This window comes from Equus quagga, chromosome 17, assembly GCF_021613505.1.
Source record: "Equus quagga isolate Etosha38 chromosome 17, UCLA_HA_Equagga_1.0, whole genome shotgun sequence".
In the NCBI taxonomy this organism is placed as follows: Eukaryota; Metazoa; Chordata; class Mammalia; order Perissodactyla; family Equidae; genus Equus; species Equus quagga.
This window is the reverse complement of record NC_060283.1, coordinates 50,185,510-50,208,849: the sequence shown is the minus strand read 5'-3', so window position 1 is coordinate 50,208,849 and position 23,340 is coordinate 50,185,510. Positions and strand designations below refer to the sequence as shown.

Below are 23,340 nucleotides of genomic sequence, written 5' to 3'. Positions count from 1 at the left end.
CCCCGGGTGCCCTAATGATGATTTTCTTTGTCTCCCCTTAGATTCCTCAGCTCTGCCATCCGCTGCTCACCGAGACGCCCCTGTTACCTCAGGGCCAGCCAGGGCCCCGCCTCCTGACTCTCCTACCTCACTGGCCCAGTCCCTGACCCCAACCCCGGCTCCTGCTCCCACAGCCCCCCAGTCAGCCACTCCCAGCCCCTCATCTCCCCCACCACCACCCAGCCAGGCCTTGTCCTCACTCAAGGCTGCAGGTCCACCGCCCCAAACCCCCCCACGAAAGCACAGGGGCCTGCAGGCTGCCCAGCCAGCAGAGCCCACCCCACCCAGTGCCCAGGTCACTCCAAGTGAGCCCAAGTCTTCCGTCTCTGACACTGGGACCCCGACCCCAGCCTCTGCCCCGCAAGGGGTTAAACCAGCATCTTCCTCGACTCCCCTGTATATGGTGACCTCCTTTGTGTCTGCACCACCAGCCCCTGAGCCCCCAGCCCCCGAGCCCCCTCCTGAGCCCACCAAGGTGACTGTGCGGAGCCTCGGCCCAGCCAAGGAAGTGGTCGGCTCTCCGGGGCTGGAGGGCACCACTCTTCGACAGGGCCTTCCTCAGAAACCCTACACCTTCCTGGAGGAGAAGGCCAGGCAAGAAGGGCTGGAGAAAGGAAGGGGTACAGAGGGGGCAGTGGGTGGAAGGTCAGGAACACAAGGATTCAGAGAGAAGACCAGACGGCCCTGGCCAGGATCGGGGAGGTGCTGAGATCTGGGTCCTCAGCACTACTGAGTTCAGATTGTCTCTGTGCCAGGCCCCATGCTAAGTCTTTAGCCATAAGATCCCATTTAATCTTCACAACTCTGAGAGGGAGACACTGCGTTATCCTCATCCCCCGTTTCACAGGCGGGAAACCGAGCTTAGAAAGGTTCTGGGATTTGCCCACGGTACAGAGCCCGTGAGTGGCAGAGCTGGGGCCCGAACCCAGGCTCCTAGGGTTGAACTCCGGAGCCCCAACTTGGAACCACTGCGTTCTCGCCCCCAGGGTCCCTGCTCCTCTCCCACTCAGCCCTCACAACGAGGTGTCCCACTCTCTCCTCTGAGCCTGTGATGTCCCCCGACACACAGGGGCCGCTTCGGCGTAGTGCGGGCCTGCCGGGAGAACGCCACGGGGCGGACCTTCGTGGCCAAGATCGTGCCCTATGCAGCTGAGGGCAAGCGTCAGGTCCTGCAGGAGTACGAAGTGCTGCGCACGCTGCACCACGAGCGGCTCATGGCCCTGCATGAGGCCTACATCACCCCACGTTACCTCGTGCTCATTGCTGAAAGCTGCGGCAACCGGGAACTCCTCTGTGGGCTCAGCGACAGGTAGCTGGACCTTCTGAGCAGACAAGGGACAAGAGTAGGGGGAGGTGGGCTGGGAGATCACCTGCTTCCCCGGGCTCCCCAGGTTCCGGTATTCGGAGGACGACGTGGCCACGTACGTGGTACAGCTGCTGCAAGGCCTGGACTACCTCCATGGTCGCCACGTCCTGCACCTGGACATCAAGCCCGACAACCTGCTGCTGGCCCCGGACAACGCCCTCAAGATCGTGGACTTCGGCAGTGCCCAGCCGTACAACCCCCAGGCCCTACGGCCCCTTGGCCATCGCACGGGCACACTGGAGTTCATGGGTGAGGTCACCAGGCCAGGCAGGGTGGGGGATGGGGTACTGCCAAAAGGGCAGCAGCCAGGGCTCACCCCACTTCACCCACCCATGTACCATTTATTGAGTGCTTACTGTATGCATGCAATGAACTAAGTCCCCTTCATGGATATTTTTCAATTTATCTTTACAGCAGTGCTGGAGATTGGCATGATATTACTCCTATTTTACAGAGGACGAAACAGAGGCCCAGTGAGGCTAAATATTTGTCCAAAATCAGAGTTATAAACGTAAAGCCAGGATTTGAGGAAGCTGGAAAGACAGGAGAATCAATTATTAATTTATATAAATAAGGAAAACCAGCTCCCATTTAGCTACCTGCTAAATACTTTATGTTCATTATCTCTATTCTGTAGAGTTATTCTACAAGCCACACTTTACAGATGAGGAAATGGAGAGCCAGGCACGTTTAGTACATTGCCCAGGGCCCCATCACTGCAAGGGGCAGGCCTGGGACTCAAGCCAGCCGGGCTGATTTCAAGGGCTCTTAATCTTGGTGTTGGCCACACTCTGAGTGGGCGCCCTACCTCGGAGCTGACCCCAGGGAGCTGGTGACCCTTGTTCTCCGCTCCTCCACAGTTCTGGGGACACCCCCATTCAGTGCCTGGGCTCATTCCTCAGGTGCCCCACATCTCCCCTGGGAGCCACCCCCACTCCCACCCTGCCTGCTGGCATCTAGGGCCTGCGGTTCCAGTTGTATTCATGGTCTGGTGACCAGCTCCTCAAGCCCCCAGGGGCCTCCCCTGCCTCTGCCTGCTCCCCTGCCACCACCGGAAAGCTGGTTCAACTGGGCCTCTGTCTCCTGTCAGCTCCTGAGATGGTGAAGGGAGAACCCATCGGCTCTGCCACGGACATCTGGGGAGTGGGTGTCCTCACTTACATCATGTGAGTGTCCCCAGGACCCCCTCTGGCTACACCCTCTCCCCCTCCCCCCCCCCGGGTGCACACACACTCACGCACACGTGTGTGTGGACCCAGGTGCCAGTAGCCCTGTCCCTGAGTGCTGTACCCCTCAGAAGCCCCACACTGATGTCCCCCTGGGCCTGGGAGTTGACCCTCAGTCTGCGTGTGTCAGCTGAACTGTCTCCACCACAGGCTCAGTGGGCGCTCCCCGTTCTATGAGCCAGACCCCCAGGAGACAGAGGCTCGGATTGTGGGGGGCCGCTTCGATGCCTTCCAGCTGTACCCCAACACCTCCCAAAGCGCCACCCTCTTCTTGCGAAAGGTCCTCTCAGTACATCCCTGGTGAGTGGGCCCCACACCCGCCAACCCCACAGTATCACCTGCCCTGACCCAGCCAGTGCCGTAAGATCCCCCACCTCCTCCCTTGCCGCCACCTCTGCTCCTAAATGGTTGCACTACCCACCAATGAAAGCCCATCAGAGCCCTTTGACATACGCAGAGTCACTGCCCATTCCAGATATGGGGAAACTGAGCCCCAGAGTGCCCAATATCACTCACTAGGGATGAATCCAGGATTGGGGCACGGATCCCTGGGAGGGCAGAGCCGTCCCTCCAGGCTCACCGTCCCTGGCTCGCCTGGCAGGAGCCGGCCCTCCCTGCAGGACTGCCTGGCCCACCCGTGGCTGCAGGACGCCTACCTGATGAAGCTGCGCCGCCAGACGCTCACCTTTACCACCAACCGGCTCAAGGAGTTCCTGGGCGAGCAGCGGCGCCGCCGGGCCGAGGCCGCCACGCGTCACAAGGTGCTGCTCCGATCCTACCCCGGCAGCCCCTAGCGCTCGCTCGGACCGCAGCCCGACCTCCTCGGGCTTCGACTCGGGTTCCCGCTGACGCCGCGGGACATTCCAGGGCCCACGCTGAGCCGGCTGGGCCCGGGGCTTCGGACACCACCAGCAGCAACATCCGGCCGGGCTATTACCTCATGGACCTGTGGGGACAGAGGCCCCGGGCTTTGCTGACGTGACCCCGGCCGGCCGGAGCCAGAGTGGGAGACCGTTGGCCAGGCTGGGCGGGGTCGGGAGCAGGAAGAGGGGCAAGAAGGGAATGGGGAAGTGAGGAGGAAAAGAAGCGGAAGGATATGGAGGGGAGACTCTAGGAAGGTGGTGGGGGTGGGGGACAGTGCATCTGGGGCAGGACCGTCCGAGGAGGGTGTGAGTGGCTGGAGAGAGGAAAAGGCAGGGCCCAGGGTGTCAAGGCCATGGGCCGGGAGTGACTGTCAGTGAAGCAGGGGCAGGACGTGGAGACAGTGCCAGGGAGCCAAAGGCAGCATGTGAGAGAGGGCCGCGAGGTGGGGGAGGGGGAGGAGAGAGGACTCAGAAGGGGGTGAGCGGGCCAGCAGCCAGCATCCGGGAAGGAGGGGAAGGAGGAGGGCGGAGGGCGGAGGGCAGAGGCTGGAGGCAGTGGGCACTGAAGCTAGTGCTCTCCTCCCGTCCCAGTGGACGCAGCTGTGGGCGCTCTGTGCTGGCCCCAGGATGTCCCCACCACCCCTCCGTGGCCTTTGCCCTTCTTCCCATTCGTATTTATTTATTTATTGACTTTTATGAAATTTCCCTTCCATCCAATCCCTATTGCCCATGTTGTCCTGACCATCCCCCCAGCCATCCAGCTGTCTGTGCAGCTGTCTGTCTGTCTGTCACAAGGAAAATAAAAACGGCAAGCAGCAGGACCTGTGTGTGGTCTATGGGGAGGGATGGCTGGGGGTGCTGGGGGTGTTGGGACGGGGCTCCAGCCTTCTCTGGACCATCGAGAGCCAAGTTATTCCAGCTAGCCCCTTGAGATCTTTCTCCCCTCCTCTGGCCCTCCGGCCCACACTGCTCCCTTGTTCCTGGAGGGAGGAGAGACTTCAGTCTGCTTCTCCCTCTGAAGTTTCTAGAATTCTGGCAGGACCACCAAATCCCTACCACCACCCTCTAACCAGACTCTAGTGGCCCCCACCTCTTACATGTCCCGTCATCACAACTGGAAGATGCTGGGCCCTGGAATGGACAAGCCCACACCCCACTCCTGCTCAGCCTCCTTCACTCTGTCCAGGAGACAGGCTAGCTCTGGTCCTGACCCCTGGAGCAGAGGGGTTTCCTCATAATGATTGGCAAGAGCGGGCGGTATGAAGAGCTGCAGAGGAGGCCAGGACAGGCCCATGCCCCAGGCTCTCCGAATAGGTCATATGGGCACCAGCTGCCCAGGCAGCTGCAAGCGCTCTGGTCAGCCTGTGTCCTGTGATGGGGCCACAGATGAGCATTTTCCCAGGGCCCAGGGACGCTCATCCTCCTTCTTGTCCCCATAGCAAGCTAGGGGGTCTGCTGTGTGCCAAGGCACCTTGACTCTAGCTGCTTGCTGCAGTGCCACAGAATGGCCACTGGGTCCTAGAACCGAGCTGCCCTGCCCTGAGGTGGGGGGAGGGAGGAGCCGGTTTTTGTATCTAGAGAGACTGTCTCCCCCCATGCCCCTCCCCGCCTTGAAAACTCTGTTCTTGGCCGAGTGAAATGAATAAAGCTTTCCACCACGATCCGGCCTGGTGTGTTGCTAATTGAGGCCGAGGGCCCCTTGGCTGGAGCCTAAACAACCCTTTGCCCAGCCCAGCCTAGCCCAGCCTCTCGGGCTTCTCAGGACCTCAGGGAAGAGGGAAGCCCCATCACCATAAAATAACAGGATGTTAAAGCCAGCTGGAAGGGACCAGAGAGACGCCTTGCCCACCTGTCATTTTAGCGATGAAGATGTACAGTTAGCCTGTGAGAATCTCTGATCCCCTACTCACTGTGAGTGTTTTCATAAAAATGAGGTGCCTGAACTCATATCTTGATAAATGGTAAAACTCCTCTCCCGCCCCCCTCTGATCTTGAGCTCCCTTCCCATCTCCATTGGAAATGGCATGTGAACTGCTGGCTCCAAACCCGGAGGAGCAAAGGTGATTTATGTCGGCAGAGCTGTGTCAAAATTGCTCTGATCAAAAGGTGACAGTCCTCCACAGCTGGGCGGGCAGTTACACCAAATGGAAGCAATGCTCTGCCTGGGGACCTGGCCTGGGCAGCCTGGACTTCGGGCAAGTCTCGGGGGGGGGGGGCGGTTAACAGAACCCCTGCACCCCAGGTAGTCTGATACCCCTATGCACCAGTTTATGCCCCCAAAGGAGCTCGGACAGCCCTAGAGTTGGGGAGTCAGTATTGGTGCCAATCTCCAGGGACAGTGCAGCCCAGCCAGACCATATCATGCCACATGGAGGGGAGGGAGTTGGGGTGGGGTGGCAAGAGGGGATGCTGTTCTCAAAAATCTTTACTGTCCCCTCTAGGTTTATCTCAGTTTACCGCCAGGGGGCACAGTGCAGAAATGACCAATCCTAGACTCCTGGGGCTGGGGGAGAAAGGTGCTTTCGGATTGGTCCTGACAGCCAGGCTGCTCTCTCATAATTGGCTGGATGGACAGTGAAGTCCACCGCTACTCTTGCTTCATTCAGGGACACCCCTACAAACACTTGCACCCCTTAACTGAAGGTGTCCTAGGAGGGGCACGTCGTCTGACTGGGGATTGACGTGAGTGTAAAGCTGCTCCAGCAGGGAGCCTGGGGTCTTGTCTGGTCCTCCCAGGAGCGGGATGGATGCCCTCTGCCCTGGGAGGGGATGGGGCAGCATCCAGCTGCCCAGCTGTCCGGCTGCTGACACCGAGTGCACCCTGCAGCTGTTTGGGTTTCCCCCACTGCAGGCCTGCCCCAGTGGCTGAGCCAGCATCCCAGTCATCCTCAGGCTAAATAAGGAGGCCGCTTAGGTCAGGGGGTGGGGGCTTGGGTCCCCAGGGGTCTTAGGGCAACCACGCCAAACAAGGCAAGGAGGGGAGCGATATATAAAAACCATGGCCAGGGCTGAGCACCTGCCCATGCCCCTACTGTGCCATCTGGAAGGGCTCTGTGCCACCTGCTCCCCAGCTAGTCGACCCAAGTCCTGAAGTCGACCCCCACAGTGAGTCCTGATCCTCAGACCAGCCCCAGATACTCCCACCCCGGAGATATTCTGAATCGGCACGGAAAAAAAGTCTGAAGGCCGAGTCTCTGTGTCAGCCTAGATTCTGTGTTTATTTTGTGCTCCCCAGATGTCCAAAGCGGCTCCGGCCAAAAACGGTGGCTGCAGCCCCGCCTCCAGGATGCACCCTGGATGTCAATGATCTCCAGGTCCAGAAAGGGGCCATTCACATCCAAGCCTCATACTGGGGCCACAGGTGAGGGGGAGCCCTGGAGCCCTCAGGAGGAAGGGAGCTGCAGCTGCAGAAAACGCATTCCTGCATCAGGAGAGAGGTCCTAGTGTCATGGACCACCGGGGTCACTGGACTTCGGAGAGAGTGGTTACTGAGGTGTGGAAGGGTGGCCGACAAGAGAAAACTGTTTCATCAGGGTAATAATTAAGGAGCAACCCCCTTCCTACTCGCCCCCAGGTTTAAGGTTCTAGTGGGTCGAGGGGCAGGGGATCACATGTGGTTGGACAGGGCTGCGGGCGGGCTGGAGCCGTGTCTTGGGAGCTCTGGGCCCTGACCCGGCTCGCGGGCAGGTCGCGGAAGGAGCTGCGCGAGAACGGGCCGCCACGAGTGCTGGAACCGCTGAAGGACGTGGTGCTGATCGAGGGCAGCGCAGCCAACTGACTTGCTGACTTGCCGCATTTCGGCTTTCCCGGACCCATTCATCCGCTAGAGAGAGGACGGCAAAGAGCTGCGCGACCGGCCCAAGTATCGTTACATCTTCGAGGACCCTGACGTCCTCGCACTGCTGGTGCGCGATGGCGAGCTGGCAGACCTGGGCCAGTACAGCATCAACGTAACCAACCTCTTCGGCTAGGGCTCCGACTCGGCGCGCAACCTCGTGGAAGGAATGCGCGCCCCGGATGCAGTGCCACTGCGCAGAGCAGCATCACCCCAGGGGTGCCCGCAGCTGGGTCCAGCCGCTCGTTTACCGCTGGGCCTAGCCGAGTCCGGATGTGGTGGGGCCCAAGCCAGCCCCGGGCACAGCCTGGGGCGCAGCGCAGCGGCGCGCGGGCTGGGTAGTCCTTCCCTACCTCAGGATCTGGTCCCACTCAGACTGAGAAGTCTGCTGTGGGCTTTGATCACTTGATTCCAGGGACCAAAGGTCACAGCGAGCCTGACACAGAGCCAGGGTTAGATTCCTTGTCTGGCTCCCAACACAGAGCAATTTCCACTACCCGGAGCTGTCTCCAAGGCACAGCGAGATGTGTGAACATTCCCGGGCTTTCACCCGTTGTATCTCCGTTGACGCTCCATTCAACCCTGCGGAGAAGGAGGAGCAGCTATCAGTCCCATTTAACAGCCGAGGAGATGAAGCCCCAGAGAGGATACAGACTTGCTCAGCATCACACTGCGCGTTTAAATCAAATCCATCTCGTATTTAGGGCGGGGTATTAGTTGGAGAAGTGATGCCCAGCCCCGCCTCACCTCTAGGTCCCTTACTGAGACGCATTCCCTTTCCCTTCCTCTAGTGTCCCCAAAGACTCAAAAGGGACCGGATAACACTAAGGCGAGCAAAGGCACCACGGTGACGCTGACCGCGGCGATCTTGGGCGAGCCTGCGCTCGACGTGGTCTCAACCAAGGACGGGGAGGACAGCGAGGAGGACGACAGGCGAGGGCGGACACTTGCCGCAAGGGCAGGGCCTGGAGCTGGAGCCTGGGCTGGACGGGGCCCAGAAACCGGGAGGGCATTGGATGGAGCGGGGAACTGGGAGGCGGAGAACAGAGCTGGCTAATGAGCCCGGCCCAGGGCGCGTGTAAATTGCCCCGTGCCGACCCCCTCATGTTGGCAGTACCACCACGACCCTGACCATTCGTCCGGCCACGCCCGAGGACAGCGGCAAATATGAGGTGTACATGGAGAACAGCCTGGGCACGGACCACAGCTTCGCTAGCGTGGACATGGCCTGAAAGGGACCCTCAGACCTTTCGCCCTGGCTCCCAGCCTGGGCGTAGACGGGACCGACAACCCTCCTTAATAAAATCTTGCTTAATAAAACTGCTCTCTCTGACCCTCTGCGTCTATTCTGTTCCTTTGCGACGCCATTTCCTCTCCCCCGCACCCACACTCACACTTATTCCAGATCCACACACCAAGGTCACAGTGTTGGGATCAAAATGTTTGCAGAGTGGCTAGTCTAGTGCTTCATTTTACAGACAGTAAATCTGAGATAGGCATTCGGTCACGGTCGGAAGCTCCTTCTCCTACCAGCGGGACCCGCAGAAGAGTCTACGACTCCGCCTTCTCTTCTCTTTTACACCTCAAGCCCCACCCTCTCGTGGTGGGGCGGGGGTGGGGGGGGGGTCTGCGCCCTGGCCCCGCCCATTTCAAGACTGGGCACACCTCCTCTTGTCTCTAGCCCGGCTTCTCAGCGTGACCTCGTTCACTACTTTGGCGGCTACTCCTTAGCCCGTTGCCAGACAGCTCCGGGTCCTAATCTTAGGCTCCAGCCTCTGCGTCTCAGGCCCCACCCTTCTTCTCATTTAGGCCCGCCCCCTCGATCCTTTGGCCTCGCCCCCGTGCCCTCACACTTCTCTCCTCACAGTCAGAACTAGGGGAAGAACTTAAGAACTACAATTCCCGGCATACGCTGCGAAGGAGTTCTCGCGAGTTGCGAGAAGACACGTGCGCGGAAGGAGCAAGCATAGCGGAGGGCAGAGCCGGAATAAAGGGGGCTAGTGGTAAAGATGTTGATGGAGGGGTGCCGAGACGAGGGGAGGGCGGGGGACGGGCCCTAGGTCGAGGGCGAGCTCGGAGGTGCGGGTTGGTTCTCCGCACGTCCTCTCCTGTGTTGGTCCCATAACCCCTGGCTACGCAAGGCTAAGGTTTATAAGGTAGAGTCAGTTGTGGGGTTCAGAGGGTCAGCAGTCAGTCCTCCAAATTCGGAGATTCAGCGCTTGTCGTCAGTATTGGGACTCAGGGGCCTGGTAGGTTCAGTGTTTGGGACGCCAAGGGAATCTGTCTTTTGATTCAGACTTCATCACCTAGAGGTTAGTTTTAGGATTCAGGTTCAGCACGTAGAGGGTTTTTGCTAGGATTTAAGATTCATCAGATGCGGATCAGTGTTAGTTCAATACTTGGGGTTCACTCAGGATTGCGGTTAAATAACTGGGACTCAGGCTCTGAGGTTCAATATTCAGGGTTCATTTTGGGGATTCAGGGCTTAACATGTAGAGTGAAGATGCAACAATTTGGGAATCAGTGGGTTCCGAGTTTTGATTTTCGAAGTTTAGGGTCTGAGAAGGGGGGTCTGTTGCTGAGTTTGTTGACTTTGTGGCCAGAGGCAAGTCTGTTAAGGGTCAAATTGTGGGATGTGAATTTCAGAATTGGGGAGGAATCGCTGGGGTATGAAGCCTTCTGCATTCTGGGTTGAGATTTGAGATGTGTGGGATTTGTGAGGTGTGTCCAGGGAGGTACTATACTGAACTTTGGATTTACATCCTGGGAGAGGGCTGAGGGTTGCTATTTGGGGCTTGCTTGGGGTATGAGTGGGGTTCTGGGTTGGGATGTGAGATCTGAGCTTGTCTTCCCCATTGGGATTTGAGGTCTAGGGTGCAGTTGCCATCATGCTGAAAGCTGTGATCCTGATTGGAGGCCCTCAAAAGGGTGAGGAGCCAGTGGCTGAGGGGCGAGGTTGGGCTGGAGTGGTTGGTGGGTGGGGCAGAGGAGGCAGGAGGCTGAAATATGCTTCTTCCTTCTCCCAGGGACCCGCTTCAGGCCTTTGTCTTTTGAGGTGCCCAAACCCCTGTTCCCAGTGGCAGGGGTCCCTATGATCCAGCACCACATTGAGGCCTGTGCCCAGGTAACCTCATAAATTCCCCTCTCCCACCTCACTGTCTGCTCATCTCCTTTGTGGTCTGTTTTCCCCTTTTCCAAACATGACTTCTTCCCACCCAGCATAACGCCAGGGACCACCATTTACAAATGACGATGTGAATGGCGCCCCTGGAGTTGTGCAGTGCTGTCTTCTAATCTAGTCTCTCCTCTGGCCTCTTCTTGCTCAGATTTCCCTCCTATTTTTAAAGCACAGAATGTGAGGTCAGGCAGGAATCTTAGAGACAGTGTAAAGCTGTAGCATTGGAAACCTTAATGATAGCCGAGCACAGAACTCATTTTTCGCACTGGAGCTAATTGCTTTATTGCTTCTGGTCTGGGGACAGGCCGGGTTTTGTTTGAATCCAGTCTTTGACTGCTGTAAGGACTTGAGCAAATTTCTCACCCTTTCTGAGCCTTAGTTTCCTTATTTGTAAAGTGGGGGTGATTAGACCGACTTTGTGGCATGGCAAAGCCTGGAGACGGTGTTTGTAAAGCCTGGAGTACAGTGTAGGCATTTGATACATGGTCTCCTTCCCTCAAGCTCAGAATGACAGATAATAAATATGGGGGCAAATGAATGGAGTACCCTTGAATGCAGCTTGGTAGGTAAAATCTTTCCTGGGGTGAGCCCCAATTCAGAGGTGAGGTCGGGGGAGGGAGGAATAGAGTAACAAAAGATGGAAAGATTAGGGACTGAGACTTCCTCTAACTTCCTCATCGTCCAGAGGAGAAGTCAGACCAGAGCGGTGGAGTGAGTGCCCAGGGCCCCACAGCTGAGACTGAAACTTGGTCTCTGGGTTTCTGGGCCAGTACCAGGGGTTTCTCCAGCACTCCCTCCTGTCAGATATTCTTTCTTCCAACTTATCCCTTGTCCTCAGGTCCCTGGGATGCAGGAGATTCTGCTCATTGGCTTCTACCAGCCCGATGAGGCCCTTACCCGGTTCCTAGAAGCTGCCCAGCAGGAGTTTCACCTTCCGGTCAGGTGTTTGTGCCCCTGGGCTGTATGGGGTGGGGGGTGTACCCCAGGCCTCTGAGTTCTTGGGAGTGGGTTGAGTCAGCATTGGCCAGATGGCACCATCACACACGAGGAGGGTTCTTATTTGGGCATCTTGGAATCACTAAATACATTGAGTTTCTCTGTGGGCCTTGGGCAGCTGTGCCCCTGAGAGGAGGAGGGGTCACAGTGCCCCAGGCTCATGGGATCTGTCTCCTCTCATCTCATTGAGCTGGCTCTGGGGTCCCTGGGGACAGGTACCTGCAGGAATTTGCCCCCCTGGGCACAGGGGGTGGTCTCTACCATTTCCGGGACCAGATCCTGGCGGGAGGCCCTGAGGCCTTCTTCGTGCTCAACGCAGACGTCTGCTCCGACTTCCCCTTGAGCGCTATGCTGGATGCTCACAGACACCAGCCTCACCCTTTCCTGCTCCTCGGCACCACGGTGAGGGGGCGTGGAGAACTGGAGGGTGTAGAGGGGGTGATCCAGAGAGGTTCCTGGAGTGAAGGGTGACAGGGAGGCGGGGGCCACGCGGGGAGTTCACTGGGAACAGGCATCAGGAGAGAGATGGGCCAGAAGCCCAGCGGCAGTGGAGGTGGCAGGCGGTGGAGACCCCGAGCCCTTTGGCTGTTCAGAAGCAGGGAGGGGGAGGGCAGCTGTCAGTTCTCACCCCTGCTGAAGGCCTGTCAGTGGCAGAGCGGAGTGCCAGGTGCTATGGGGGAGGGAAAGAAAGAAAGAAAACAGACCGTGCTGCCCTGGAGCAGGCGGGTCACCGTCTCCGTGTGTCTGTCTTTCAGGCTAACAGGACGCAGTCCCTCAACTACGGCTGCATCGTAGAGAATCCACAGACGCACGAGGTGAGAGCAGAGAGGGGCTGGCTGGGTGCCTTCTCATCGTTGCCCACCCCTCAGCCTCTAGAGAATGCTGCAACGCTATGGGGTGGGCCTCAGTCCCGTCAGACAGGTGGGATGCACCCTCACTTGTTCATCTCATATCCCTTTAAGAAAGATTGGCAGAGGAGTAGCAGTTCATTTCCATGAGTGTGGTGCTCCCATGGATGTATGCACTCGGGGTGCTGGGGGATCACAAAAGGGGGCTCAACCCAGCTGTGCCTGAGCGGGGGTGGGGAGGGCTCCCTGGAGGAGGCGAGGTCTGAGCTGAGTTAAATTTGTCAAGATGAAGGAGATAGCAAGGCATTGCAGGTAGAGGGAACGGTGTGTGCAAAGGCACAGAGGCAGGAAACAGCATAGCGCCTGCAGACTTATGGAGGTGGGAGCATCATGGGCAAGGCGGAGGGTCTCTGTTTGTGAAACCCCCTGTTCTGGAGCCTAGCCACCTTTCTCACACACCTTTTATTTGTTTAAACAGCTTTAGTATTAAAAATACATGTGAAAATACACATACATAGACACACATATATTTTTAAGTTTTGTGCTGGGCACTAGCCAGGTGTGAGAGAAACAGAGCCCAAAAGACGCAATCCCTGCCCTTCAGGAGCCCTCAGGCTAGTGAGAGAGATGGTCAAAAACCAACCGTTGCAAATGACACAAGTGCCACGGGGGAGGTGTGGCCAGAGGACAGGGGTGTCTGGAGCTGAGACGCTAACTGTGGAGCAGACAAGAGCAGACTCAGAGGGAGTGACAGTGCCAGCTGGGTTTTGAAAGCTGAGTTTTCCAGATGAAGAGAAGGGAAAGGGCATTCCAGGCACAGGCAGCAGCGGCACGGAGCTGTGGCCGGGAGGTGGGGAAGATGTGGAGGGAAGGGCGTGGGGTTCAGACTGAGCTCGAAGGTGAGGGTGAAAGGCAGTGGCACGATGCACTCCGCATTTTAGGAGGACCAGCCTGGCAGCAGGGAGGACCTGGAGATCAGAGGGGCTCAGGGGAAGGTGGCAGCCATCCCTCCTCTACTGCACCCAGCGCGCTCTGTCCCCAGGTCCTGCACTATGTGGAGAAACCCAGCACGTTTGTTAGTGACGTCATCAACTGCGGCATCTATCTCTTTTCCCCGGAAGCCCTGAAGCCCCTTGGGGATGTCTTCCAGCGGAATCAGCAGGATGGGCAACTGTGAGGCGGGCCCCATGGCCCTCTAACCCCAGGCATCCCAGTCGCAGACCCCCCAGTCTCCGCAGGCTTCATCTCAACCTGCTCACCTTCCTTCTCCCCTCTCCCTTCCATTTGTCATCTGCAGCCGAGCCTTCCCGGTCCCTCCCCTTCTAACCTGATTCTGTCCCTCTTCCTTATCCATCCCAGTTCCTTCTCTGTCACCGCCTGCCCACTCCCCTTCTGGTCCATTTCTCTCAAGCTTTGAGTGTCCCAGAGATGTCTTTCAGAACAGACGGCAACACACACACTTGGGTGCACACACGCTCGGGTACAGACACAGAGACACACACGCACGTACACTCAGGCGGAGGCTCCCCTTGGAGCATAGCACCCAGAGCCCTGCTCATCGTAAGCCACAATCCCCAGCTGGTCCTCCTAGGCCTGGACCTGTTCCCTTCTGTGGATTCACTCCCCGCCCATCTCCCCATGTCGTGCCTCATTCACTCGGCCATCTTCTCACTCCCTCCCATATCTTTGCTTCTCTCTCCATCTCTCCTGGCCTCTCTGTCTGTTTCTGCTGAGCGGGCATCTCTACCATCTCTCTCTCCCTCTCTTTCTGTGACTGTCTCTGCTCTCACCAGCTGCCTTCCTCTGGGGTGAGTCTGTCTGTGTTTCATTCCATCCAGTGAGAGGGAGGGTGTCTGGGGGCAGGGTTCGGAGGAGGGGTAGGGAGGAGAATGTGAAAATGGGGGAAGCCAGGTGTGGTTGAACTCCTTGGACATGGGCCAGGGATGGGCAGTGGGTCTGTGGCTGGGGCTCCCCAGGATGCACCTCAGCTAGGGGGAGGGGTGACATGCAGGAGCTGTCGGAGCTCCCTGGGGTGTGAGCATCCCTTTGGAGAGGATCTGACCAGACCCGGAGAGGTGGTGGGATTCCCTCCGCTTCCTGTCCCTGAGAGGCTGTTGGCCCCCAAGACGGGCTCAGCTGGGGAACTGGTGTCAGCATCCCTTCCTTCCTGGCAGGGAGGACTCTTCCGGCCTGTGGCGGGGGGCAGGTACCATCCGCCTGGAGCAGGATGTGTTCTCAGCGCTGGCTGGGCAGGGCCAGATCTACGTCTACCTCACTGAGGGTATCTGGAGCCAGATCAAGTCTGCAGGGTAGGGGAGGGGCCTCTGATGGGGTCGTTGGGTTGCCTGGGGGTTGCGGCTTTGGCCCTTCTGGCCCCTGAGCCCCTGCTCCACTTTGTGGCCCCCAGCTCAGCCCTCTATGCCTCCCGCCTCTATCTGGGCCAGTACCAGCTCACTCACCCAGAACGCCTGGCCAAGCATACCCCAGGGGGTCCACGGATCCGAGGTACCCACCCTGCCAATTCCTAAGCTTCGCCCCCACCCCAGCACCCTCTGCCCTCAGAGCCCTGACTCCTGATCTCAGATCCAGAGGTGAAGGCTTCACCCTGCCCTCCCTGGACCAGGACCAGAGTTTGGGCTCTTTGTCCCCAGTCCTCTCTTCTGCTTCTAGGAAACGTTTATATCCACCCAACGGCAAAGGTGGCCCCGTCGGCTGTGGTAAGTGGTGGCCCAGCCTGGGGAGGAAAGGGGCTGTCAGCATGGGTGGGTTGGCATGGGTACTCCTGAGCTTGGAGTGCTGGTCTCTCACTTTGTCACAGCCTGTCTTGTGGCTTCAGGCAGGTCCCTTCCAGGGCCTGCTTGTGTGTTCCATGAGGGGGTTGGACTTGGGGTCCTCCAAGCACCCCCAGTTCTTATGGTATGTACTCCTCTCCACAGCTGGGCCCCAACGTCTCCATCGGGGAGGGGGTGACCGTGGGCGAGGGTGTACGGCTCCGAGAGAGCATTGTCCTCCACGGAGCCACGCTGCAGGTAGGCACGCGACACACACAGCACGGCAAGGTGCCCCCGGAGGCTGGGGAAGGGCTGACCCCCCCCCGGGCTCTGCATCTGGCCCCTTCTCACCCCTCACCTCGCACGTCCTGTTTGGCAGGAGCACACATGTGTTCTGCACAGCATCGTGGGCTGGGGGAGCACCGTAGGGCGCTGGGCCCGCGTGGAGGGTACCCCCAATGACCCCAATCCCAACGACCCCCGAGCCCACATGGACAGTGAGAGCCTCTTCAAGGATGGGAAGCTGCTGCCTGCCATCACCATCCTGGGTATGGCTTCCCAGGGGACCTGGGTCTGTGAGAAGCCTCCACAGGTGATGGCCACGCTCTGTGGGGAGCATTTATTCGTGTGTGCGTATGTGTGTGTGCCTGTGCACGCGTGTGTTTATTCCTTTAGCAAACGTTTACCAAGTGCCTGCAGTGTGCCAGGCTCTGTGTGTCGCTAGGGGGCATGAGGCCAGAGCACAGATGGTCAGGGAGGGATCCCTCCTGGCTGGCAGTGGCCCCCAGCTCCTTGTCCCTTACCTCCCTCCCCATGGCCTCCCCTGGCACCCTCGTCCACCCTGCAGGCTGCCGAGTCCGGATCCCTGCTGAGGTGCTGATCCTGAACTCGATTGTTCTGCCACACAAGGAGCTGAGCCGAAGCTTCACCAACCAGATCATCCTCTGAGGGGGGCTGCCAGAAGGCCCCCCCCCAACTCTTCCTCACTCCCCTCGAGGCTACTGCCTGCATGGCCAGCCTCGGGCCAGAAAGGACTGGAGGGAGTCAGGCAGGATCCTCACACACCGGCAGCAACGTGGGTGCAACGTGGGTGGCGGGGGGACTCCTGGCCTCCCTCTCCACTCCCTAATAAACCCCCGTGAACCTTGGAGCCAGCACGGACTCCGCTTGTGCCTGGGCTGGGGGCGGAGGTGGAAGGGGGGGCAGCTGAGTCAGGCCCCCCCACATTAGCATTTAAATTGGAGTCGTTGCTGCGGGCTCATGAATAATGAATCTGGAGCCCTGGTAAATCTCCCCCTCCTACTGCCTCAGCCTCCTGCGCTGCTCGGGAGGAAGGCCCTCCAGGCTCCCAGCCTGCCCGGCCCCCACCTTCACCCCTACCCCGACGCTGCCCGCCCACCTCCCGGTTCCTCTTCACTGGGCCTGCGTCAGGATTCCCAAAGGAAGGGGTGAAGGATTTCAGTTGGGCAGGGACTGGGAGCCACAGGGACCAGGAGCCACAGGCCCGAGGTTGGATCCCTGGTCCCTGCTCTTGTTCCTGCCGAGCCCGCGCGGGCCTGTTTTCCGCTTTGCCAGCTCCATCTGTTCCTAGCCTGGCTTTTGGCGGGTGGGGTTTCTTCCCCGCCAGAGGCCTGGTGTGTCTCCTACTCCCCCAGCAGCCAGGGCAGACCTGAGCCCGTGCCTTTCTCTCCAGAAGCACAGTGGGAGGCGCTCTTTTCTGGAAGGGGAAGGCCCCAGCCACCTCCCACCACCCGGGCTCTGCCCTTTGGGAGGTCTCAGGCCTTCTGTCCACATTCCTGGAACCCCAGAGAAACCCAGCCATCTCCCATGTTGCCCATGACCCACTCATGCCCCTCCTGGGGCCCCCCCTTCCCCAGCTGTGGGTGCCGAGCTTAGTTGCCAGATGAGCTGGTAATGATCGTAATCTGCTAATTGAGAGGAATCTAATTACCCGAAGAGAATGGGGGGGCAGGGCGTGGGTGGGAGGGAGGAGGGGGTCCTGGCAGCAGGCAGGGGTGTCAGGCGGCAGGGTGCCGCGGCCTTGTTATCAAGCACCAGGTCTGGGACAGAGCCCAGGATTTCATCGCTTCTCAGCTGGGCAGTTGGGAAGATGCGCTTTCTCAGGAGCTGGGCTGAGAGTGACATGGGGATCCGCCAGGTGTGACCTCCCAGCCCCTCAGGCCCTGCAGGCTATGTGAGAGCCGGTGTGAAACCACCCAGGGATTTAGCGTCCCAACCTATAACCTGCCCTGACTCAGCCCCTTTCCCGTTTCCTCTGGTCCCTGCCTCCGGCCCAGCCCTTCCGTCATCTCTGCGTGGGGTTGGGAGGCAGCTGCAGATGCCTGAGCCTGGGGTCAACCCCCTGAGGAAGGGGCTGGGAGAGGGGTGGGCTGTAAGGCCAGGGGCCGGGTCCCTTGCCTCTCCTCCCCCAAGTCCTGACCCTCCTGTTCCAAGTGGTTGGCAGAGGCCATGGCAGCTCCATCATAAATATGATAATTTAATTATTTTCTCAGCAAAACACCGTGAAATCCAATAAGTCTGTGTCAGGCCCTGGCCCCGGGGACCCCCCTCCTAGGCCCAGTGGGGGGTGGGGACATGGTAGGGAGAGGCACTGAAAGGCGACAGGGTCAGTCCTCGAAGTGGGAGGGGCTAGTGAAGCTGAGGTCTTTGCAACATGCCCCCCAGGCTGATGGAGTCACTGTGTGTGTGCTCAGGCGGAGCGGGGTCTGAAGAGAGAGGTTTTAATGCCCCCTCTCCTCTCCAGCCCTTGTCTGCCCTGGGAGAAACCCAGCGCCCCCTCCCCATCTCCAAGGACACAGCTCAGGGCCTAGGGTGTGGGAGCACCCTTCTCCACCACCCCTGGGACCTCATGGGCCCCGTAGGGGTAGGGGGTGCTGGCCCCCGGGAGGGCTTGAGAGAGGGAGAACCGAGGGAACTGGGGTGGGAAGTGGGGGATGAGCGGTGGGGGGGAGGCATGCGGGGGAGGGGTGCGCTCCTGCCATTAGCGCTTTTTTCGGTTTCCATAAAAAGATTATTCTGTAAAATCAGCGAGGGGGAGCGAGCTGGGGGCCGGGGAGTGGGGCGGGTCCCTGGCACCAAGCTGGATGGGGCGCCAGGGGGAAGCTGGGGACGGGGACTGAGCGTGGAGAGAAATTTGGATGGGCTTCAGGAGCTAGCCAGCGGGAGAGGCCGAGCCAAGAACACAGATGGGGGGAGGCTGGCCAGGACGGGGTGGGGCGAGGGCGGGGCCCTCATCTCTCTCCTACCCCTTTGGCGCGGCTGCCCCGGGCCCCCGTCCCACCCCTCCTCCATCCCCTCCCCCCCGGCACTTAGCAGCCATTATCGGGGGAGCAGATTGAGCCCCCTCCCCCTCTACGGGAAGCAGGCACAGCTGGGGCCCCGCCACATCTGCCGCATCAGCACGGAGCACAGCTGGGTGTGCCCAGAACCACGCTCCCCAAAACACAAAGGGGGGGGCGGGGGCCAAGGAGAGCCCAGACCCCTGAGACAGACACACTGACACCTCTGCCAACAGACATATACTCTTCGAGGCGAAGCTACACCCACCAGCACACACGCTCCCTCGTGCGCAGAGACAGAACTGACAAACACGCTATTACTCTGCCCCGCCCGCCGCCCCCGCTACCCTCCCCTCGCCCCCTCCCCCCTTCCCTTCCTTCCCTCCAGGCTCCCCTCCGCCACCTCGGTCACCTCTGAAGCGCCCTCGGCTCTCCCCTGGAAGGGAGCAGGGGCCTCATCCTCCCCAAGCGCACCCTTTTGGGAGGCTTGGAGAACAGGAGGGCAAGGGGTGGGAAGGGGCATCCGGGGCAGAGGCCTAAGCCTGGAGAAGCCACTGCCCTCCCTCCATGCCCATCCCCCTCCCCACAAAGAAGCCCCACTGCAACGCTGGTCCTTGCCACCCTGGACATGATGGGGTCTCCACCCCAGAGCAGGCTGGATGGACACCCTGCAGCGCGGTTCCCCTGACCCTGCGTTCCATTGGCCACCTCTAGGAGGCGCTGCGTACCCTCAGTCTCTCGCCGTGAGAGCAGTGGCTCCCAGAGCTGGCCCCTGCCGCTTCCCACCCCCCACGTGAACCATCCGCCGGTGCCCCATCCTCAGCAATGCAACCATCCGCTTAGCTCTGCTACCCGTGACATGCGCAGGGGATGGGGGCTCGCCAGTGACAGAAAAGACCCCCTTCCCAGAAGACAGGATCAGGAGTCCCTGCTTTCCTCTTTCCCAGGCTATGACCACCTCTTGGTCCTTGGTTATAACCCGCCTCTTTCGCAGCCCTCGCTTCTCCCACTCATCTCCTTGGCCCCCGTGTCTTGCCCTCAGCCCTCTCCTGCCCGTGGTGCCCCCGTGTCCCACGCCGCGCCCCCGCCCCTGCCCCTCAGAGCTTTAATCCCTCCTGCTGCTGTGCCGCCTTATCTGCTCCCAGCAGCTTTCGCTGCTGCAAAGCCCTCTCCCCCTCCTTCTCTGGATCTTCTCCCTCCTTCCCTGGCTCTCTCTAGTCTCTGACCGGCCCCCCTACCAGCCTGTCTCTGCCTCTCAGGCCCCCATGATGGCTCCGGGCTGACACCAAATCTGCACCCCAATGCCCCTTGCCCTCTCCAGCCTCTGCTCTGAGGTTGCCGGCTGCCCACCCACTCCCACACTCGCCCTTTCCCACCCCAAACCCTCTCCCACAGACCCCACAGACTTGGTCAGTTTCTGTCCAGCCAAGATTTTTCATCTTCCTTCCCTGCCCTCCGTTTCCTGGGCCCCTCCCCAGTCTTACAGCTGCCCCTCGATCTTGGACCGGGTCCCCTTCAGTCCCAGTGACCCACTGCCTGGGCATCCCCAAAAGGGGATGGGGAAGTGTTGATACTGGCCACAGGAGAGGGGTCAAGGCAAGGCCGGGTGGGGGGTGCAGAGTGCTGGCGGGCAGTCGGGGTAGGGTCTGGCAGTGGGTCGCTAACCCTCTCCAGCCAGCCGCCTCAGATCACGTCTGGGCCTCCCCACCCCCCTTCTCTGGGACTCTCATTAACCGCTTCTCCTGCCTCGTCCGCGGCATAAATAACCCAGATAAATCAGCCGCCGTCCGCCCCCCGCCCCTCGGCCCCCGCACAGCCCGTTTGTCACCGCTGCTCGCTCACCAGCCAGGCCTGGCCCAGTCCCGGCCTCCACCCCCCCATCCTTGTCCCTTCCCGCCCACGTCTGTCCCACGCTGGCTCATCCCGTGGTCTGCACCAGTGCCAGGCCTGGGATAGGTGTCTAGGCTGGGGAGGGTTGCAAGGTGTCCTCTGGGAGCAGGGAGAGGCTGGGGACTCTCTAGGAGAATGCTGTCTAGGAGTTTAGGGGGCACATTATTTATGAATTGGGCCACCCAGGCAGGGAGTCTGGGGCCCACGAATGATGGGAAGGGGCAAATGTGGCCCCGCATGGGGTCTCTTGCTGGGAAGAGACCACACCAACAGCCTGGGGGCAGAAAGGGCCTTGGAGGCCCCCTGGGAACCCCCAAACTGGATCCCGGGAGGTCTCCGGGTCTGCCTGTGGGCATTTTGCCCAAATTAATCCTCCACACCCCCTGGTCCCCCTCACCCTGTGCCCCCTAGTCCCAGGCCCTGCCTTGGCAGGCTGTACAGATGCCACTCTCTCTCTCTCAGTTCATCCACCATTCCCTTTCTCGCTCTCAGGAAGCCTAGTTCATCTCTGGGGGGTGGGGGTAGCTGGAGAATTGGACTGGGAACAAATCCGGGGAACAGGGATGAGTGGAGTACAGAGGACACCTGGCTAAGGCTTCACAGCCTGACCCTGCAGCCCCCTCGCCCCACGTCCCACACCCACACTCCCAACTCAGAGACCCTGACAGCCTCACCCCCAGCTCTGGTCTTGGCAGGCCACACTTGGCCCTGATGCTCACTGCAGGGGGCAGCTGGTCCCCTGGGAGTGGGTGGGCAAAGCGGGGAAGGGATGGGAGAGCTTGGGCGAAGGGCTGGGGCTGGGGGTGGGGAAGAAGCTGGGCCGGGCCCCAGGGACCAGCTGGGCAATGAGCCGGGGAAGCAGCCGGGAGGCTAAATGAGGGAGATTATCACCCAACTGCAGCCGGGCAGAGAGGGAGGCAGGCAGGGAAGCGGGGAGAGGGAGGGGAGAAGGACGGGGGCCAGAGGGAAAGGGGGTGTAGGGAGACAGAGGAGACTGGCAGAGCAGGGGGAAAGGCCACGCGATGGGCTGAAAGGATGTGGGGGTACTCCTACTGAGCATCACCCAATTCCTGGGGGTCTGGGAGACTGGAAGATGGGGACTGGGGACAATTGGAGACAGCTGGCCGTGGGGCACTGGTGGGGGCGGTGTGCAGCTAACTGCTGTTCCACTTCCCAGTGGACTGGAACTCGCCTCTCTACCCTCCTCCCCCTCCCCCTCCCATACTGGGGTACCACCCAACTTCATTCCTTCTGGAGGTTGAAGGCTTCCTGCCATGCCCTCAGGAGGAAAGAAGGTGTGCTTTGGCCTCATGATGGAGGCTAGTACGTTGGGGGAGTATAACCCCATGATCTCAATGGATGGCAGGGCAATTTACGGACACGCACTGAGTCCAGGGTGGCCAGGAAAGCTTTTGGGGGCAGCTCCCCGCTTTCTTGGCAGAGCCCCAGACTGAAGTAACCTTAAAAAAGCAATTAAATCACCTTTTAGAAAAATACCTAGTAAAAAAAATTGATACTAGGAGAAAGGGGAAGAGAGAGGCTGGGGGAGGACGAGGAAGTGGGGGAGGAAGGCTGGAAGAGTCTGGAAGTCTAGCAGGGAGGGAAGAGCATGGGAGGAGGCTGCCTGGGCAGGGACCAGAGAGAGGGGCACCGCCTGTGGTCACTTGGAGACTCTGAGGGCTAATTCAGCAGCTGCTTCCAGTGCAGACCCCACTATCCCCTCTGGGAGGCTGTCCGATACAGCCCCTCACCCCAGGGGTCTTATCTTCCCAGCTTGGGGAGCTGGCTTGTGGGGAAGCCCAGCCAGTCGAGGGGGTCCCTGAGGAATCTACTTTGATGAGAGGCTGGGGACAGCACCAGCAGGGTGCCACGCATGGCCAGGGGTATGTGTGTGGGGGCTCCATGCTGGGGTGATCTGTGACTGATGGGGGCATGACCTGGGCTCACAGCCAAGGGTGGGCAGAGTGGCTCCCTGCCCCCGATGGCAGCCATCCCTGGGCCCCTCCTCCTGGGCCAGGCAGGGGCTGCGACCTGAGGGGCAGGCCTGACGCAGGGGAGGGGTGGCCGCTGGGCAGCGGGTGGACCTCGGGCTCTAATCCCCAGCAGCTGCCGTTTCCCTCAGATCGATTCCCTCCTCACTTTTTTTTTCAGCTGCTGGTTCCGCGGCTCGGATCGATGGAGCCGCCTCCCCCGCCCCTCTGAGCTTCCTCTCCCTGCTGCTCATTAGCGCCCCGATTAATCAGCCCCCCCTTCCCCCCTTGGGACAAGTGCTTCCTTCCCCGTGAGGGCTCAGCCTCTCACACGGCCCCCCCAGAGCACAGTCTGCTCAGTGTGACCGCCCCCACCCTGGGGGCACCGAGGCAGTTCCTCCTGGCCTGCCAACAGGGGAGAGTGGCTGTCTGTGGTAACAGCTCACATGCAGGCTTCCCCTCCGCAAGACAGCAGCCGTCCCAGGGCTCCCCTGCCCCACTCTGCCGGGGGTCCCCAGCCCTCCCTCCCAGTCAAGCCCAGCACAGCTCAACTCCCTCTGACATCCCCATTTGGGATCTGCCTCACCCTCCATTCCACACCCTCCCCCACATCATTACCTCCTCTCTGCTCCCTGGCCTGCTTACCCAACACCCTCTCCCCACCCCCAGCCTGGCAGTGGCAAGGGATTGGGGGAAGCAAAGTGGCCACAGATGTGCAAGTCAGCCAGGGTGCCCTGTGTCTCAGACACATGAGTGACTGAGTTTGGGGGTGAGGGCACAGTGGGGGAGGGGGCGGCCAGCATCCCAGAGTAGGCAGGGGTATGGTGGGTGTTGAAGTCGGAGTAAAGCTCCAGGGAAGCCGAGAATCTCAGTGGACTCACTGTCATCCTCTTGTCTGTCTTGCCTGCCCTCCCCTCCCTCATTCAAACAAGTGGCTCTCCCAAGGAGTTTCTGGAAGCTGCTGTGAGTGGGGTAGTGGGGTCAGGTGGTGGCTGGGTACTGGAGTCAGGAGTCAGGGAGGCCAGGAGGTGGGGAGGTGGAGTTGGCTGCCCCTTCCTG

General features: G+C 60.0%; 3 protein-coding genes across 9 annotated transcripts in view; all 3 read left to right on the top strand.

Annotated features, from left to right (window-relative positions):
* The window catches only part of SPEG (striated muscle enriched protein kinase), a 54,595-nt gene extending 50,280 nt beyond the window's left edge, over positions 1–4,315 (top strand). Inside the window, exons 36-41 of the mRNA XM_046643717.1 lie at positions 42–633; positions 1,109–1,348; positions 1,431–1,654; positions 2,496–2,571; positions 2,782–2,931; positions 3,233–4,315. Coding sequence (XP_046499673.1) covers positions 42–633; positions 1,109–1,348; positions 1,431–1,654; positions 2,496–2,571; positions 2,782–2,931; positions 3,233–3,425 — 1,475 coding nt within the window. The 3' untranslated portion in view covers positions 3,426–4,315. The remainder of the gene's footprint in view (positions 1–41; positions 634–1,108; positions 1,349–1,430; positions 1,655–2,495; positions 2,572–2,781; positions 2,932–3,232) is intronic.
* Positions 4,316–6,729: 2,414 nt separating this feature from the next.
* On the top strand, positions 6,730–8,561 carry SPEGNB (SPEG neighbor). Its single transcript, XM_046644679.1, is given in 6 exon segments — positions 6,730–6,755; positions 6,757–6,855; positions 7,182–7,275; positions 7,277–7,516; positions 8,132–8,267; positions 8,428–8,561. Coding segments are annotated over 6 exon segments (729 nt in total).
* A 639-nt stretch (positions 8,562–9,200) lies between these two features.
* Positions 9,201–16,272, top strand: GMPPA (GDP-mannose pyrophosphorylase A). 7 transcript variants are annotated; one of them, XM_046644689.1, is made up of 14 exons: positions 9,201–9,332; positions 10,197–10,257; positions 10,356–10,453; positions 11,346–11,449; positions 11,719–11,905; positions 12,259–12,318; positions 13,394–13,524; positions 14,145–14,159; positions 14,526–14,660; positions 14,759–14,856; positions 14,935–15,068; positions 15,288–15,380; positions 15,502–15,670; positions 15,970–16,272. In XM_046644689.1, exons 2-14 carry the CDS (start codon positions 10,218–10,220, stop codon positions 16,068–16,070), a joined length of 1,365 nt encoding a protein of 454 aa, XP_046500645.1. In that variant the 5' UTR covers positions 9,201–9,332; positions 10,197–10,217; the 3' UTR covers positions 16,071–16,272. The 7 variants fall into 7 exon arrangements, with proteins under 7 accessions (XP_046500645.1, XP_046500644.1, XP_046500646.1 ...); XM_046644688.1 differs by lacking the exon at positions 9,201–9,332 and adding an exon at positions 9,349–9,578; XM_046644690.1 differs by lacking the exon at positions 9,201–9,332 and adding an exon at positions 9,349–9,641.
* Positions 16,273–23,340: the final 7,068 nt, after the last annotated feature.